This window comes from Ascaphus truei, chromosome 6 (assembly GCF_040206685.1).
Source record: "Ascaphus truei isolate aAscTru1 chromosome 6, aAscTru1.hap1, whole genome shotgun sequence".
Lineage (NCBI taxonomy): Eukaryota > Metazoa > Chordata > Amphibia > Anura > Ascaphidae > Ascaphus > Ascaphus truei.
The window spans coordinates 4,555,294-4,573,954 of record NC_134488.1 but is presented as its reverse complement, the minus strand read 5'-3'; the positions used below and the strand labels follow the sequence as shown (position 1 = coordinate 4,573,954).

Here is an 18,661-nt window from a genome sequence, read left to right as displayed (position 1 = left end):
ATGTTATATTATATATATATAATACAGTATATACACTATATCATTTATGTGTGTGCTGCATATCTTATTGCCTGCATAAAATATTTGGTGTATTTTAGTGTTAATAATGCCTTCAGGAGCGGAACCTTTCATTTAAACAGTGTTCCTTTGGGAAAACGTGTTTCGCTTTACAACGTTTCGCTTTACAACGCCATTTTGAGTAACGCATTGTGTCGGATAACCGAGGACTGCCTATAATATAATAATATATACTTATCAGAAATCCAGGTGCTTGCAGACAGACAGGGAACACCAACCAGTCTAATAGATACACAAAAATATGAAATCCGCAGCACACTCAATAGAAAAAGGATTATTTAATCTCAATAAATCATCAGGCAATCACCAAAACTCCAGAGCGACATACATTTCAGACCACACAAGAAGTTTGCGCAACCCTGCCCTAGGGTACCCCCACAGAGAGATCGATAGAGGTGGAGGTGTTGGCAAAAGAGATACAAATAGGATAGAGCTTTGTTACGAATACCAAGAGTATGGAGAATGTGAAGGAGGAGAGGGTGGTCCACAGTATCAAATGCTGCAGAGAGGTCGAGTAATATAAGCAGAGTGTAATGACCTCTGTCTTTGGCAGCATAGAGGTCATTTAGTTATTTTAGTGAGGGCTGTTTCAGTGGAGTGAGCAGTGCGGAAGCCAGATTATAGAGAGTCTAGGAGAGAATTGGTGTTGAGAAAATACAAGACGTTCAAGGAGTTTAGAGGCAAAAGGCAAGAGGGAGACAGGACGTTAGTTCGAAAGACAGGTAAGGTCAAGCTTGCTGTTTTTGAGTAATGGTATGACTGTTGCAAGTTTGATGGAGGAAGGTAAGGTAACGGAGTAGCGGGAGGAGTTAAAAATGTGTGTGAGTGTAGGGAATATACAGTAGTAGGAGCAAGAGGTTTTAGGAGATGGGAGTGAATGGGGTCAAGAGGGCAGGTCTAGAGGGAGAAGAGATCAGCAACAACACATCCTCCTCTATGACAGCGGAAAAAGAGTCAAGGAAGGCAGGAGGAGAGTTAGGAAGAGGTGTAGGATGGGAGGAGGAAACAGAGGGGATGTCCTGATGTATGGATTCCACCTTTCCTTGAAATAGTCAGCAAAGTCCTGAGGTGAGATGGAGGAAGAGACAGCAGGTGGTCTGAGTAGGGAGTCAAAAACAGACGAGAGTCAGCGTGGGTTAGACTTGTGCATGTTGATTAGTGAAGAAAAGTAGGTTTGTTTAGTCTGAGAGAGGGCAGAGTTGAATATATAACTCAGTCAGTTGATGAACAGCTCCATGTTACCTTTTATTTTATTTTATTTCGCTATTGCATCGTTACATACAGTAAGTAGTACAAGAGTTTGAAAAAAGACATACATCCATTAAGTTCAACTTACAGTATGCTAAATTTAGACAGCAGATACTTATCCTATATTTGTATTTACAGTATATTGATGCAAAATTGGATAATGATAAAAGGATTGCAATAGAAAGTAAGGTCAACCCTAAAAAGTTCTTTAATTACCTTAATAACAAAAAAAATGAGAAAAGATAATATAGGACCCTTTCAGTGTGAGATGGGTAGGCAGATTATTGGAGATAAGGAAAAAGCAGAGGTATTAAACAAATTCTTTGCCTCTGTGTTTACCAGGGAAAAATCAAGTTCAATAGTAGTGCCGCAGGAGGAAGCCACAACCTCCATATTAACGAACAATTGGTTAACTGAGGAAGAAGTTCATAAGCGACTTGAAAAAATTAAAGTAAATAAGGCACCTGGCCCCGGTGGCATACATCCAAGAGTTCTCAAGGAGTTAAGCTCAGTAATAGCCAAACCATTATATTTAATATTCAAGGACTCCATTTCCACTGGCTCAGTACCACAAGATTGGCGTAAAGCAGATGTGGTGCCTATATTTAAAAAGGTAGCTACAGTAGGTCACAACCGGGAAATTACAGAGCCTGACTTCAATAGTGGGGAAACTACTTGAAGGTTTAATACGGGATAATATTCAGGAATACCTAATGGAAAACAAAATTATTAGTAATAGTCAGCATGGATTTATGAAGGATAGATCATGCCAAACTAACCTCATTTGTTTCTTTGAGGAGGTAAGTAGGAATTTAGACCAGGATAATGCAGTTGATGTGGTCTACTTAGATTTTGCAAAGGCTTTTGATACGGTTTCACACAAGAGGTTGGTGTACAAAATAAAGAAAATTGGACTCAGTAATAATATATGCACCTGGATTGAAAACTGGTTAAAGGACAGACAACAGAGGGTTGTCATAAATGGAACTTTTTCAGTTTGGGCTAAAGTCGTGAGTGGAGTACCTCAGGGATCGGTACTAGGACCCCTGCTTTTTAACTTGTGTGTTAATGACCTTGAGGTTGGGATCGAGAGCAAAGTCTCCATCTTTGCTGATGATACTAAATTGTGTAAGGTAATAGAATTATAGCAGGATGTAATTTCTCTTCCGAAGGACTTGGAGAGACTGGAAACGTGGGCAGGTAAACTCCAGTGAAAGATCATCTAATTATATCTCATAAGGGGAAAAATAAATTCCTTCCTTACTCCAAATATTGGTAATCAGATCACTCCCTGGATCAACATCCTTCCCATGTTTACGTGTTTGGTATATCCCTTTATACCTTTCCTTTCTAAAAGATGCTGTTCCTAAAGCAACATTATATTACAAGCTTTTCACTTTGGTCAGAATTATTCTACCATCTGTACTGAATGCACTACTGTTAAAAATATAAGTATTTGTGGGATATTTAATAGTCACAACAGTAGTAATCCTAAAATACATTATCTGCCACTTTTATAGTTCTTGATTCATACCAAGAAAAGAAAACTGCTAAGCATTGTATGAAATCAAATCAAATACCGTAAGTATGTATTATCATTGCAGATAGTACATTGTGGAATGGGGGGCATAGTTATAAACTTTATTGACATATATTCTCACCTTTTTACCTCCAGTTTCTTAGTTTCCCTTCAAAATCTTTCTTCTCTTTGTTAGGAAAAGACCACCGAGCAAGATGAAGAAGTCTCCAGTTGGTAGCTGGCGCTCCTTCTTTAACCTGGGCAAATCCTCATCTTCCTCCTCTATGTCCAAGAGGAAGCTGCAGCGCAATCCAAGCGAGCCATCTGAAATGAAGACCATGGCCTTGGCAGGTGGGGATTGAACTCTGGACACTGAACTGCTAACCTCGACAGGCAACACCGAAGACTTAGAACATAAATTGATATTGCTCAACTTTTAGATGTGTTCTGCATCCAGACACTGGTATATCATAATATATGTGGCTGCAGAGTAGATGGGTACTTGCTTTTGGTCAGTCTTCACTGCAGTATTACAACTGCAAATTACATGTTCATCTTTTGTTATGAAAAATTTATGCTAGCTTTATATTAAATGGCAATATTTTTTTGTATTACTTTTTAGTGAAGCAGACTTAGCATGTATTTTTCATACTTCTTCCGTAGGTGGAAGAGGTGACACTGGTACCATGCGCTCAGCTAAAAGTGAGGAGTCTCTCAGTTCCCTGCACGCAGATGGTATGGTTTTGTTTTCCAGTTACTTTAAAAGATTCTTGCAGTTCAGACTTTGGCTTTCAAACCTCCACACATATGATGTGTATAGCAAATTCAGCGGTGACATTAGGTTTTGTGTTGCATTTATTTATGATGGCAACAAAGCAATGTGGGAGGTATGGGACTATACACAGTTGGGAAGTCGGGATTCACATATTGCACTGTACATGTGTATCAGAATCTGATATAAACATGACATATGAAAGTGTTCAAATCTGTGATAGACACCAACCTTGTATCAGTACCTTTCAGTTTCTATTAATATTTGCAGGATTTGTAGCAGAGAAATGTGGGTAGCACACATGTAGTGAAAATATGTTGATGTTTTGGTCTTCCTCCTTTGTGAGGAAAACATGACTACCTAATTTCCATAGTGAGAGATGTTTGGATTATTGATTTTGATAATTAGAGTCGATACCAATGTCACTCATTATTTGTTGGATGTGCTAATCATTCGGGAGCACAAAGAAACAGCTCCACACCCAAAATACTTCCAGATGGTAGCGCACCCAAACACGCATGCATACACCTACACTACCGATTAGGTAAAGACGGCTTTAGTAGCCCTAGTTGTCCTGGAGAAAGGCAGATTCATTGTTGGGTGTTATACCATTTAGTGGACCTACATAATATTCCTTCATGGAGTTAATTAAAGTGTATAGAGCTTTCAAAACCTCACAGGTTTCTTAAAGTGTACACATCTGAAGTGGTGTGAATCTCTTTGTTACAACTTGCACAGAGATTGATTTTACAAGTGATGCAATTGTGCACACAGATGGAGCAGTGCATCGTGTTGTTACATAGACCCTTAAATATATTAGCCCAGAAGAGCGCAAACTTTTTTCCCTGGCCCCCCTGCCGGCAGTTCCCCTCTCTCCGCGCCCCCCTCCTCATACCTCAGCGTCAAGACGTCACATTGCCATGGCAACTTGACGTCAAATGACACAGGCAGACACACACTCAGAGACAGACAGAGAGACACGCACATGAGGAATTCACAGTTAGTATACATAAAGAAGTACAAATAGGTAAAACAGGGTGTGTGTGCCGTGCACGCTTTCTAAGTCAAACTTCTTTGCGGTTTGGCACTGAAATTCTGTTTTGATTTTAAATTAAAAACCACCATGACAAGTACAATTTCTGTGACAAAACACAAAGAAGTTTCACTTAAAATGCGCGTGCTCGGCACCCACACACTTTTATTTTTTTCTCTGTTAACCATTAAAGCTGTTTTCCTCTTGCTCAGAGAGATTTCATAATTCAAATGAACAGAGTTTAAATCTTTCCAACTGGGGAAAGAACATGTAATAGTATATGGAAATGGAATTTCAAACTCCAAAAATGAAATGATTTGCTTCCATTATTTGTCACTAGTTTTAGCACATTGGTAAATGTCCTATATGTGGCTGTCTCACATAACCGATGTCTTTTTTTTCCCAGGGGAGTCGAAGCTGTTCCGCCCACGTCGGCCTCGCTCTAGCAGTGATGCTCTTTCTGCTTCATACAACGGGGATCTGCTTGATGGCTACAACCGCTGTAACTCTTATGACAACCTCCCACGGGACCTGGACAGTGATGGTGATGAGGGGCTAATCCATGTCCCTGCTATGCTGTCGCCTCGCTCCCCTGAGGATGAGGATCTCAGCCCACCAGACATTGGTGTTGCCAGTTTGGACTTTGACCCAATGTCCTTCCAGTGCAGCCCACCCCAGCTAGAGTCTGAAGGACCAGACACCAACATGACCCACCTACTCTCGGCTACAAGCAATGGCAAAGAGAAGGTGCCTTTTCGGCTTCAAACCCCAGGTAGTGGCACCAGCTCTGAGCCCATGTCCCCATTCCAAGAACGTATTACAAGTCCATTCCTATCCACTGACCGCAGCCCCAGTGCAGATAAGGCTCAAAAAAGCCCATCCTTTGCAGAGAAGGTGGTTCAGGCTTTTTCACCTAAAGTTGGGCGCAAAGCAGTCAAGTTTCCCCCATTGACTATCTCTGATCCAGTCACCATCACATTGCCTTGCCGGGTATCAGAAATGATTGGGAGCATGCAAGGAACAGGGGGTGGCCAACAACTGATATGGTGCAAAGACAGCAATGCCAGAGATATTGGGACTTTGCAAGGTGTTGCATGTAGAGCGGGAGACATAGGACCTGTCCATCTCTCTACATGGACGATGCCAGATGGAACAGAACCTACAGAGACTTGTGTAACTTCTCTGTTAAGCTCAGGTGGCATAGAGACAGGGGATATACCAGGAATGGTTTCCCCAGGCTTATCCCTGACTCTACGAAGCAGTGAGTTGGGGTACGTTGAGAACTGTAATCAGGAATTCAAAACCAAGAATGTGGCTGGGGCATCTGAGAGAGAGCATACAGAATTGCCAATATTAGACCAGAGCAAGGGTTCACCCACTGTGCCTACACCTTCAGGTATGTAAATATCTAATACCTGTTTGTTTACTAGAGGAATACATCTGCAATACTTACATGCAAATTGCTAGGATGATGTGTAGTAAATTCTGGATAGACTTTATTTATATAGCGCCATTCATGTACATAGTGCTTCACAGCAGTAATACATGTGACATAATAATATAACACATAATGGAAATAAGCGCTTCAGAGATAAAAGTAACAGTAGGAAAATAAGTTCCTGCCTCGAAGAGCTTACAATCTAAGTGGTAAGTAGGGATAACTTATAGCAAAAGTAGGAAGGTGTTCTGATAAGTGCAGCTGCAAGTTGCAGATGAAGGGCCTTCTTTGCTAGTAAATCTAAAGAAAATGTATTTCTTTTGATAACACATTTTATTTAGATTTACTACAACATTTTCAAACTTTTATTTTAGCCAATATTTATCGTTATTGTATAAATTTATTGATATCGTGGGAATTTTTTTCTTGTTGTTATCACCCAACCCTAGACAGACATACACTCATGGAAAAGGTATAGTGCGAGTAACAAGGACAACTTGCCAAGAAACTGCCTAGGGTGAATTTACAGTGGTGATAATCAAAGAATGAGTCACTCTTGCACAATTGTTTTCCTAGAGAAAGAAGGGCTGAATTTGATTAGGATCATTATATGAAGTGCTATGCAGTTTTGCATGGAGAGACTGGAGTAAAATCAAATAATGGGGGTGGGGGGAATATAGGAAGCTGAGAGAAATGTAACATTTATTTTTTTTAAAGCAAATTAAATATAGTATAGTGTTGACAAAACAAGCCAAGGTAGTGTATTGCAGAAAAATAACCAACTCCTCTTCTAGTTACAATAACTCCTGTTTGTTATGATGAAAACACTGTATAATATAAAATGTGCAGTATGTGCATATATTTGGTTTCCTCCCTAATTTGTGCTTGAAACATGAAGAGCGTTTATCAAATGGTCACACCCGCTTACTTTAAAACCTGTACGATATTCACTTCAATGATGCAATTGTGCATCTGTAAACAAGGGTGGAATAAAATGTGAGATGTTGCTGTAGTCACATTTCTATAAAAATGCCCTTTCTTGTTTTGATTGCTAACCAGAACAGGGAAGTTTCTTAAATCAGGATCTTTTCTCTAGTACAGCCAGAATAATTTCCAACGAGAGAGTATGGTTATGAGATCTTCTAGGAGGCATACATTTCTTCAGTATTTAGGACAAGTATTGGCAATGGAGCTGACTAATTTCTCAGTAGCCATCAAATCTATATTGTTTAGTAACGGAGCGGGATCATTTTTTACATTAAATTGCTATGCTGCTCCTGGCTATGTTCTTAAATTGCTGTTTTTTTTAAAGAAAGTAACAGTGGCAAATAATTGAACTTTTGTGCTAAAATGCATTGTAGCAAAGAGATTAATTGGATTGAATGGGTTTGTTGCATGTAATACAGACCTTTCTGACATCCTGGCATGCACAGTAAGCAGATATTTAAACCAGTACGGTTCAGTCCTCCCTCGAAAAAGCCATAATCATACAGCACATGTCAAATATTAGTCATCTAGGTTTGTACAGTCTGTGAAGAGGCAATGCTTTGTGCATGGGCTTGAACCCCAAAAGTGAGTAGAGCTGTAATCCGTGGTGCAAAATTATATTTGATCGTTTTTGTTCAATGTGAACTGGAGGGTGTTTTCCAGTGTAGAACCACATTAATCAGAACCCAGGCAGGAACAAAATATGCAAAAAAATGCACAAAGCAGCGCACTGCCCAGGGAGGCAGGTGTATAAAAATAGAAAAATATTTATTGTCTATCACACATGACAAACAAGGAGGTGTGGGACCCCTACGCGTTTCACACAACACGGTGCTTTATCAAGGAGTATTAATTAATCAGAAGCCAACTGGTTTAGGAGATATTTTTTACAATGTTCCTGCTCCATTGAATGGGAAAAAATTAGGTCACCAAATTAAAACAGACATAATTTGAAGTTTCGTGAAACAGTTATGGTTTTTAAGCACAGCTAATGATGTTGCCATTAATAGTAGGCTCACAAGTAAGAAAGTTGATAGCCACTGTTCCTGCTGGCTAAAAAGGGTCAACTTTAACAGTACATACTGAACAACTTCAATTACCATCTAATTGAACAATAGCTTACGGTTGTAAAAACGATATTATAAACCCAGAACCTAATGATCTTTATTCCAGGGTTTGATAGTAGGGGTTTAAGATGTGGTAGGATATCTTAATGGTTTTACTCCATGGAGGCAGTGTTCCTATACATTACTCTGAATGATGCATCCTACAGGAGGGGCCAGAGATTTACAATTAAGAAGTGAACATTGTGTACAATGCATCAACGTTCATTTGGGCTGGTGGCCGCTAGTTTTTCTGTTTAGCTAGAAAATAAAGCTATCCTAGATCTATCCAGGTTAATTATTAACTATATCATACTATGTATTATAAGCCATGCATAATTATTATTTTATAGTAAATGAAATAATATTTATTTTTTTACCAATGTAACTAAAATGTTTATTGATAAATCATATTTGGTGGAGAGCATGGAGTTTTTTTTAATTTGTGTATTCATTTTTTTGCATACAGTACATATACTAACAAAACAGAGTGCAGGAGTTTTTTATGAAATATTCTTAACATTGCTTATTTTTGTCCACAGGAGCTTCTGCCTTGGAGTCCCCACAGGACCCAGTACCTGTCAGCAGTGTCACTTTCATTCCACCTCCTCCTCCACCCAAAAATGCTGCACGCATGCTGGCATTAGCACTGGCAGAGTCAGCGCAGCAAGCATCTTCTTACTCACAAAAGAGACCTTCATGTCTCCAGTGCATCGAGCTACCCCCGCATCCTCCATTAGAGGACAAACCATTCCCTGAGATATCCTCACAGAAAGTGGCCCCTGTATTAATGGCTCCTATCCCAGCAACACTGGAGAATAGCTCTGCCCTCACTTCTCATAGGACTTCCCCAGCCACAACCCCAAGCACGGTATCATCCTTCTCTGTCACCACCATGCAACAAAGTCCTGTGATCAGCCTTAACTCTGTGGCAGAACAAACACCTTCAGCAATAACTCCTGGACTCCAGGTACAGTACTTAAAGCATCTACATTTTACCATTCTAGAGACGGAACATTATCATTTTTAGTATTGTTTATGTATGAAGCATTGTGAATACCAGAGAGAAAGAACTCCGCTAATTAGCACTCTATAACCAGAAATAGTGTGACGTCACACTATTTCTGGTTATAGAGTGCTAATTAGCTGAGTTCTTTCTCTCTGGTATTCACAATTAGTTTATATCTCAGCACAGCACCATTTCCTATATATGTTCATTAGCCACACGCTACCAGGCTGAGCAGAGGTTTATTCCTTTCCCCAACATGTATTTTATGTATGAAGCACCAAGATACTCCACCAAGCAGTACAATGCAGTATACTGTAGAAGATGGTAAAAATGTAGTAAGCTCCAATAAAACACACTAATATATTGTCACAAATGAGTGTAAGGTAATGTCTGCCAAAAAATACTTACAATCTAAGGGATATTAGGGGATAGTTAAAGCATCCATACATAGAGGTGTTTGGGTTTATGTTTGTAAATTTTTAACCTGGCACATGTTTTTTATTTTCTAGGTCTCTGAATCAATTCCAACAGCAGAGATGCAACCTGCTGGGCCCCATGCCATCTTTTCATGTGAATCTGTCTCTTTAGAGGGCCCTGTATCTCCCCCATCTGAAAAGCCATGGGAGAGCCAGAGACCTCATCTCCACCAGCGTTCTGAGTCCTTTCCTTCACACCCTACATACAACAATGCCCCACCAGCACCACCGGTCAGGACTATGGAGAGTCGATTGGCCACTGCCCTGCACTCTAGCTACAATGATGCCATCACAGCCACCAATTACCATTCATTCCTGAGTAACATGATGCTCCCGGCATCACTGGAGGATGCACTGCCTAGACACAACTACTCAACTCACGTCAAGTCTGAGAGTATGGTGGAACAGGGTTCTAACTACAGACATCCCTATCCCTCCCAGGCAAAGCCAGAGAACACAGCAGAAATGGGAGATACTTACAGATACCCGTATCCACCCACTGGCAAGCCTGAGAACACCGAGCCAGAAGACAGCTACCGACACCCTTATCCTTCCCAGGTTGAACCGGAGAGTCTAATGGAACCCTTAGATCCCTATCTGCATCACAAGCCTGCTGCTGTTACCAAGTCTTATCGAGCAGACATTGTTCCACCATACATGCCTCCACAGGCCTATGGTTCTCGCTGTGACACTCCCTCCTCAACTTCTACACATTACGGCACCTACATGAACCAGGCCAAACACACTGCCCTGCAGCATCCCCGCACACGCAATCAGCCTGATTACATGGGATGTATCAGTCCAGGTCTGCGCAATTATTCAGAAGAAGCTCCCCCCTATCCCACCATCAGACGGGTACAATCTCTGCATGTACCAATGCAACCTCCACCACCTCCTATCCGCACTGTCCCTATATCACGAACAGAGGTTCCACCCGATGATGAGTCGGCATACTGCCAACGTCCTCTGTATCAGTACAAAGCATGCACACCCTTAACCTCTCAGGCAGATTACCACGTCACTCAGCTGCAGCCTTACTTTGAGAATGGACGGGTACATTACCGCTACAGCCCCTACACAGGGAGTACTACATACTACTCATCAGATGGCACCTTCTATGACATGGACCCTTATAGCACCTTACGTTTGCGGCAGCTCCATCTTTACCCAAGCCGTGATTTTGCTTCCTATACTACAAGACTGCAGCCCAAGGCCACGTACAGGTCACAAGGACTAGCTCCATATCCCAGAGGCAGTCTAAGGGAGCATAATTTCATCAGTCGAGATGTTCCTCCTGCACTACCAACTGAGCATTCTCGGCCCCTTCACATCTCCTGGGACATGGAGGACATGGACAGGTACAGACTACAGTCTCTGCGGCGTGAGAACCGTACACGGCAGAGAGCCATGGGACCAGTGATGTCTCAGTATGATAATGTTAGTCCATCCTTGGTAGAGGACATAGCAGGGTTGAACATAGTTCATCTGCGAAGCCGTTCTGACCCTGGCAAGGCTCCTGGTCTTCTAAGTGTGGCTGAGGCTAAAGATGTGCGCTACCCAGGTAGAGCAGAGTGTGGTGAACGCACGGCACATCCACCTCCTGCTTATGGAAATGGGCACCAGGATAAGCCGTCTCTCCCACAAAAGCAAAGTGGGGGGAGCAGAGGTCGAATGCAGCATGAATTGTCCTCTGAGCACCGGCCTCAACCACCTCAGGATACTGGACACAGGCAGCCCACAGATGGAAGGAATGGTCCACCATTTCAACCTATGGAGTACAGCTCCAAAGGACTGCCCAATCCCTCAGAGCCCACATCATATCACTCCACCAACAAGTATAATGTGGCCCTGCAGGAACCCATAAGGCTTAACCACAAAGAGCCCAGGATCTCTGAGGACATGGAGCGGCCACATGCCCGGCCTATAGCTGACAAGCCCCACAGAGATTGTTACAGGGAGGAAGCAGCTCCATTTTCCTCTGCTGCACCTCCGCCCAAACCAGAGAGGAGCCATAGCCTCCGAGGCCACAACCCAGAGGCTTTAGAGAGAGACTCTGCCCTCTTCTATCCCTATCAAACTCTTCAGGGCAAACGGCACAGCTCTATCACTGCACTGTCACAGTATGATAACCTGGCTGATTACCATTCTATTCCCCACCATCGAGCCACCAACCAATCTACCCCAAATGCCTTCCCCCTCTCACACGGACGGACCTATGCGACTGCCCTAGGCCAGGGAAACTTTCTAGCTGCCGAGCTGTCCCTGCAAAGGCCTGAGACAAAAATCCATGCAGAGTGAGCTGCCAGCATGGGTCAGGAGGCTTTGCAGGGGTTCAGGAATGGGAGGGCTAGAGGTGGAAAGAGGACTTCATTCTTATTAGTCAGACCCCTGCTGGACAGCGGACTGTTTTATTTTTTCAAAAGGCAAAAAGACAAAAAAAAAGAAAACCAAAACCTAGATGCAACACAAAATAACCCAGACACACAAACATACATCTAGCAATATACACGGACACTTAATACACTCGCACCCCACTCCATTGTTAGAACAGTTTTCATGTTGTAATCAGTGATGTTCATTATCCTGTACCGTTTGTCCCCCGTGGTGTTCTTCCTAAATGTGAGAAGGAACGCAGAGAGGAATAAAGGACTCATATTTAATCCTATTTAATGTTTTGTCATGTATATACAAGAAATATAGACCGAACATAAATGAAAGCTGAAGATGGTGTTCTCTGTGTATTATGGTGCCATGTTTTAAAGTAGCAATGCTTTTTGTGTTGGTAATGCCACTTGACGTCTGGCTTTCTGTTCCTGTGTATATTTTGGTAATGGGATCACATTTGTTAAATCTTAGTGCCACAGGTCCCAACAATTCCAATGCTTTGAGGGCTTCTCTGGAATTCAGAGTTAAAGCAACGGTGCCAAATACCTAACCAGCTTTTATAAGTTACAGAATAATTGTCACAATAGGAACATAACCCCACTGCTCTAGCGCGACCTTTTGTAATTATAATTAGTAGTCTGAATTAGAATATGGAAAGCTTTTTTTAGGTCTTGATGTCTGATCCAGAGTAAATATGAGTTTGGACTGCCATAGTACCACTTCCAACTTATTTATTTTTAGCTTTAAGCACAGTAGTGTTCCATCTGTGCCACCATTTTTGTTTTTATCTTTAGTCCTTCCTACAAATAAAGTAATTAGCTTTGTCCTTTGTATTTTACCTTGTACAGTTTAGCTGCACTCTAATCACAAGCACCACGTAACATTTTACAGGTTATGGGCCATTTCTGAAAGTGGTTGGGAACTCTTTGCCATACACCCTTCCTAGAATAAAGTGCCTGTGAAATCCTCTCATTTACATTTTTTTTAATGTAACCCTGCCTTACCATTGAGCTGCCCAGTTTAGGAGGCAAAACCCAGTAGAAAACAAATTGAGTCCAGCCAACATCATCAATGAATGGATGGTGAGAAACTCCTGACATCATAGTGAAGCTCCCCCCATTTATCTTCTTATCACTGATGATCTCCTGGTGTGTTGGTGCAGTTAGAAAGACTGTACTAGTTCTGCCTCCAGGATATACCTCAATTCTAGTAGAGATGAGAAGAGTAGAGCACCGCATTCCCTATGCTGTATTCACTCCATTAAAGATTTTTTTTGTTACTTGGATCCTCTCCTGACACCTGTTTTTGTCGGTGCTCTACTCTTCTCATCTCTACTTGGATTCTACCAGCAGAAGCACGTCTTCCCTACAAGGAGGTGTTTGTGAGTTGACAGCCCTTATTGTTACCTTATTGCCCCCAATGAAATTGAATGTGGTGAGTCTTCTCATTCACTTTCGGTTTTCAGGGATTTATGGCGTTATATAGACTGACTCGCTGATATGTCATACACCTACCTATGTATTTGGCAATTATCACTCATTCAATAGCTGGGTATTTGAACATTCTGACTACGCTCTATACCTCAATTCTAGTAAGTTAAATTAAAAACAACATAACAAGATCCCTTCCTGAATTCCCAGGTCACTGTTATGATGCTGGATTTGAAAATGACATATTCAAGAACGTTTTGCTCTTGTTCGCCCATTACGTTATACAATAATAAATTAGTTTCAACTCCTCAGTAAGAAGAGAGCTCCCTTATCTAGCACAACCTTTGTGATGCCGTGGAGGTGCCAAGCTAAACTTGCAGCTGTTAGCAAGACCTTCCATCTCGCAACAGACCACAAAATGAAATGAAGCGAGTGCCATAGATGTTAAAGCATGAAGGTAACATATAGGGCATATGGTGTCTTCTGACAGGAAGATGTCTTATCAAATACCTTTTCTTGGTAAATGAGTCACTATAATGGCTCCCTTCAGTGTTTAAAGGTGCACACAAAGCAAACATTTTACATTAGTAATGTCCATTGGTAGTATTAATGTTTGCTTCTGCATACAATCGCCAACAGCATCCTACAGAAAGTATTGTGCTTGGAATCACTATGTATATTTTGTACGTTTACCAAGCTGGATTATAGATTTCTGTTTACAAAGAGGTATAAAATACTTACAATCACTGCTCTTTTTTCACTTTATTGCAAGACCTTTCTACTATTGAGTATGATATGAAAATCATTATAATCTACACAGCAGAGGTCAAAACAACATCTATTCCAACAGTACAGAGGGCACATTTGCTCTGAAAGCTTTGTAGCTCTGAGTGAAGGATGCTAATTACTCTGAACATCTATTCTGAGCATGCTAAAAGCCTTTTCATAAATCCAATGGCGCTAATCTCTACATGAAAGCATTGGCTTCTGTTTTACAATATCCCTTTGTTACTTCAGCTATTTGTATAATCATGAAAGACCACACAGTCACCAATCCCTGTGCCACATGCACTTGCACAACATCTCTGTGCACTGAATCGGGTAACCGAAGTCGATGAATCAAAGGAACTTTGGCGCTTAGCTCCAATTTTGTACATCTACATGCAATTTGGAGAGCGTCAAAAGGGAGGAGTTACATACAGTATATTTATATATTACCATTTTTCGTGTTTATTTATTTGGGGAACGCCCCGTGTAGGATGTTTGGTATGTTACATATACCTCATAATGCTTAATTTCCTATTTTTTGTTGCAATGTGTATTTTTTCAAGGTACTTACATTCCATATGCATATTGTTTTGCATACTCAAGTAGACCTTTAGTTACACTCTTACAAGGATTATTTTTGATGCACACCATAGTGCTTGTAATATACAGTACTGCCCCCTAGTGATGATTGGGCAGTGTACCTGGATTATTTAACTGCAGTTGCCATTACACAATTCCTTTTACGGACAAACATTATCTCTACTTTCACATAACTGTGGGTCCCCAGCGGTTTGCGGATATGTTGCACTTTACATTTATATTTCACATTATCTGCACTCACTACACAATATTTTTTTTTTGTTTGTTTTAAATTTACTTGTTCATTTGTGGGTTTTTTGATCGGCATTTTTTTTCTCTTCTATATAATGTCATTTATTTTTTTACAGTGTTTTGTCCATGGGGGGGGGGGGGGGGCAAGCTTTATATACTGATGAGTTTCTCTTTATTATTATCTTGATAAAGATGTTGAACACCAAACAATAAATATTTAATATTGGAGCAGTACTGGTCTTATTATTTTTTTATACAGCATTTATGCTATACCACGAGCCCACACTGTACCCCTCTCTGGAGTGCACGCTTCTTTTATATATATATATATATATATATATATATATATATATATATAGCATGTTTTTGTATAGCGCTGCTAGTTTTACGCAGCTCTTTACAGAGACATTTTGCAGGCACAGGTCCCTGCCCCGTGGAGCTTACAATCTATTTTTTGGTGCCTGAGGCACATGGAGATAAAGTGACTTGTCCAAGGTCACAAGGAACCGACACCGGGAATTGAACCAGGCTCCCCTGCTTCACTCAGTGCCAGTCAGTGTCTTTACTCACTGAGCCTCTCCATTATTATTATTATTATTATTATTATATATATATATATATATATTTATATATTTGGAAAGGCACTGAGGGTATTGATCCTTGAGGTACCCAGTGCACTGGAAATAAATACTTTCAGGCACCAAAGGAGTTACCATTCTACATAAACACCAAACAAATAAGACAATAAGCATAAGTTGTGTGTAAATATTAACACCTTAGTAGCCCGTGGCCAGCTCGTGTTGACCATGACTAGGTCACAACTTAGGCTAATAAGGGTTGAAATATTCATACATTCCGCAAAGTTAATAATAAGTATTTTTATTACCTATTCTAGGTTGGTTCATGTTATTTTGCCTGTGTATGTAGTGATTATGTGTATAATAATCAAGATAGGCATAACACTAGCCTATGGTAGCAGCAATTCAGATGACGTAGATACATTATCTCTGGTGCTCAGTAGCACCATGCATCACAGTGTTTGGAATGGACAGGGGAATAAGTGCATGTGATGGGTCCTCTCTAACTAGTTACTAGTTATCTGAATGACATACATTATCTATACTACTCTGAATAAAAAAGTAAGTATAGATATAGGATAAAGTATCTGTTGTCTAAATTTAGCATAGGTTGAACTTGATGGACGTACGTCTTTTTTCAACCTCATCTACCATGTAACTACTATGTAACTATGATATTTGCAATATTCAGAGACCACCGCGTGGACGATGTATGTAGGCAACTTCATAGCATCAACTATGAAGCTCAAGAATCTGATGTAGAGAAAGAAGGTGACGGGGGACATAGATCAAGTTGCTGTTGTCTCAATGAACATCCTTGTCTTTGTCATCTTGTTTGTTTTTGCCATTTTTTTTACAACTATTTCCACTCCTTTTGACAATGGACACATTGACCAGGACATGAGCATTTAAAAAATAAATTGTTTTATATACAATGGAGTCCTCCTTGCTGCAGTTGGGGGTTGAGTCAGTGATTTGTGTTTAGAACAGTTCAAATACTCCTAAAAAGACTGGAAAGCATGTACTACTACTCCTTGGGGGGCTGGCAACTATTTTTGTTGGAATTTTTCATATTATTACCTTGGGGAAATAGATTTCCCAAAATTCAGTGTGAAGATACCCAGAATAAGACAATTCACAACTTTAGATACTGGGATGCTAGTATTAAATCCTCCAGCAATCACACAGTGGAGCCGACTGGATGCCCTGCAGAGCAGTCCTGGTGCTTTTATGCTGTGCACCTGTGATCCACCCAGCCTAGCATCTCGCCTCTGATATTTCCATTGGTCTTGGATATCCAGTCTGTAATGTCAATGTCATACACTTATACTCTTAAGATACTGGGACCAAAACGACAGGGTGTATACATGGACTGGCTAACAGCTGCTGGTAGTGCAGCCCGAATGCTTGGACATGTGTTAGTCAGCCAGAGCCACACACACCTGTAACCCAGGTGGACATTTAGTACTATTTGTGCTATAGTTTCGAATGCTCTATTACACTTCATAGTTATGTACAAGAGACTGATTGATTGTTTTTTCTGTTCGATATATGAGGCTTTAGGATTTAATAACCGTCTCTTTTAGTGAACCGAATACCATGGATATATATATTTAAAAACAGAGCAGTATTAATTATTTTAATTAAGTTAAATGGGTATTAGGACAAATATTAAGTTGAACGTAAAGCATTATTCCAATCTCTTTTAACTTCTGACTTTGTCAGGGCAAACATGCAATCTTTTTAGCAAACGTGAATTCAGAACATTTGTATTGAAAAAGTCTGGCCTTTTTTGCATAAAAATCCCTTTAATTTTGAATGTAGTTTTTATATATTTCGTAAGATTGATGCTGGTAACATGGCAATAAAATAATGACATAGTTACATAGCAGATGAGGTTAAAAAAAGACTTTTGTCCAAGTACAACCTATTCTAAATTTACACAACAGATATTTTATCATACATCTATACTTATTGATCCAGAAGAAGGCAAACAAAAAAAAACAGAATCACATCATCCAATGATATCACATAAGGGGAAAAATAAATTCCTCTTGCCTCCAAGAATTGGCAATCGGATTAATCCCTGGATCAACATCCTTCCCGGCTCCAGGAATTGGCAATTAGATTACTCCCTGGATCAACATCCTTCCCATGTATACTTATTTGGTATATCCCTGTATACCTTTCCTTTCTAAAAAGATGTCCAACCTTTTTTTGAACAAATCTATTGTATCTGCCATCACAGTCTCCATGGGTAAAGAATTCCACATTTGAACTGCCCTTACTGTAAAGAGCCCTTTCCTTTGTTGCTGGTGAAATATTATTGGCCAAATTATGGCCTCAATTTTCATGTCCTTCATGGAATGCAAAAACGGAGGGAATTTTTTTATGCCACCACTGTCTGACCCATCACCATGGGACAAACAAGATGACTAAATCCAGACACCTGTCCCAAAGCCCTGCCTACCAACCAAGCAAGCTCTCAATGCATGTAATAGCCCGACCATAATGTTCCCACCCCTACCAACCACAAGGACATATTAACAATTACTCTATGCCCATCACATAAAACGTTCCATATATACCCCCACCATTGTTTTACTAATTAATGTACAGCGGGCGCTATATAAATGTTATAAATAATAAATCTACATGCAGTTTTGAGAGCGTCAGAAGGGAGGAGCTACATATATTTATTTATTACCATTTTTTATGTTTATTTGGGGGACCCCAGTGTAGGATATTTGGTATGACACATATACCTCATAATGCTTGATTTCCCAATTTTTGTTACAATGTGTAAAAATTTTTCAAGGTACTTGTATTCCATAAGTATATTGTTTTGCCGATTTAAACTGGCCATTGATTACACTCTAACAAGGATTCTTTTTTTATTTTTTTTATGTCTTAAATTTTATTGAGTATTACAGGCATATGATACAACATAAAATATAAACCATCATGGAAATGATAATAATTTTAGCAAATGAAACAGGTAAAATG

The 18,661-nt window shown here is 40.3% G+C and overlaps 1 protein-coding gene and 1 pseudogene across 18 annotated transcripts in view; both read left to right on the top strand.

Moving 5' to 3' along the window:
* The window catches only part of ARHGAP32 (Rho GTPase activating protein 32), a 516,520-nt gene extending 504,192 nt beyond the window's left edge, over window positions 1–12,328 (top strand). For all 18 annotated transcript variants that reach the window (XM_075603325.1, XM_075603322.1, XM_075603326.1 and 15 more), the window contains 5 exons: window positions 3,042–3,196; window positions 3,509–3,580; window positions 5,057–6,046; window positions 8,721–9,148; window positions 9,697–12,328. In XM_075603325.1, coding sequence (XP_075459440.1) covers window positions 3,042–3,196; window positions 3,509–3,580; window positions 5,057–6,046; window positions 8,721–9,148; window positions 9,697–11,961 — 3,910 coding nt within the window. In that variant the 3' untranslated portion in view covers window positions 11,962–12,328. The remainder of the gene's footprint in view (window positions 1–3,041; window positions 3,197–3,508; window positions 3,581–5,056; window positions 6,047–8,720; window positions 9,149–9,696) is intronic.
* Window positions 12,329–15,457: 3,129 nt separating this feature from the next.
* Window positions 15,458–17,803, top strand: LOC142496645 (major facilitator superfamily domain-containing protein 8 pseudogene; annotated as a pseudogene).
* Window positions 17,804–18,661: the final 858 nt, after the last annotated feature.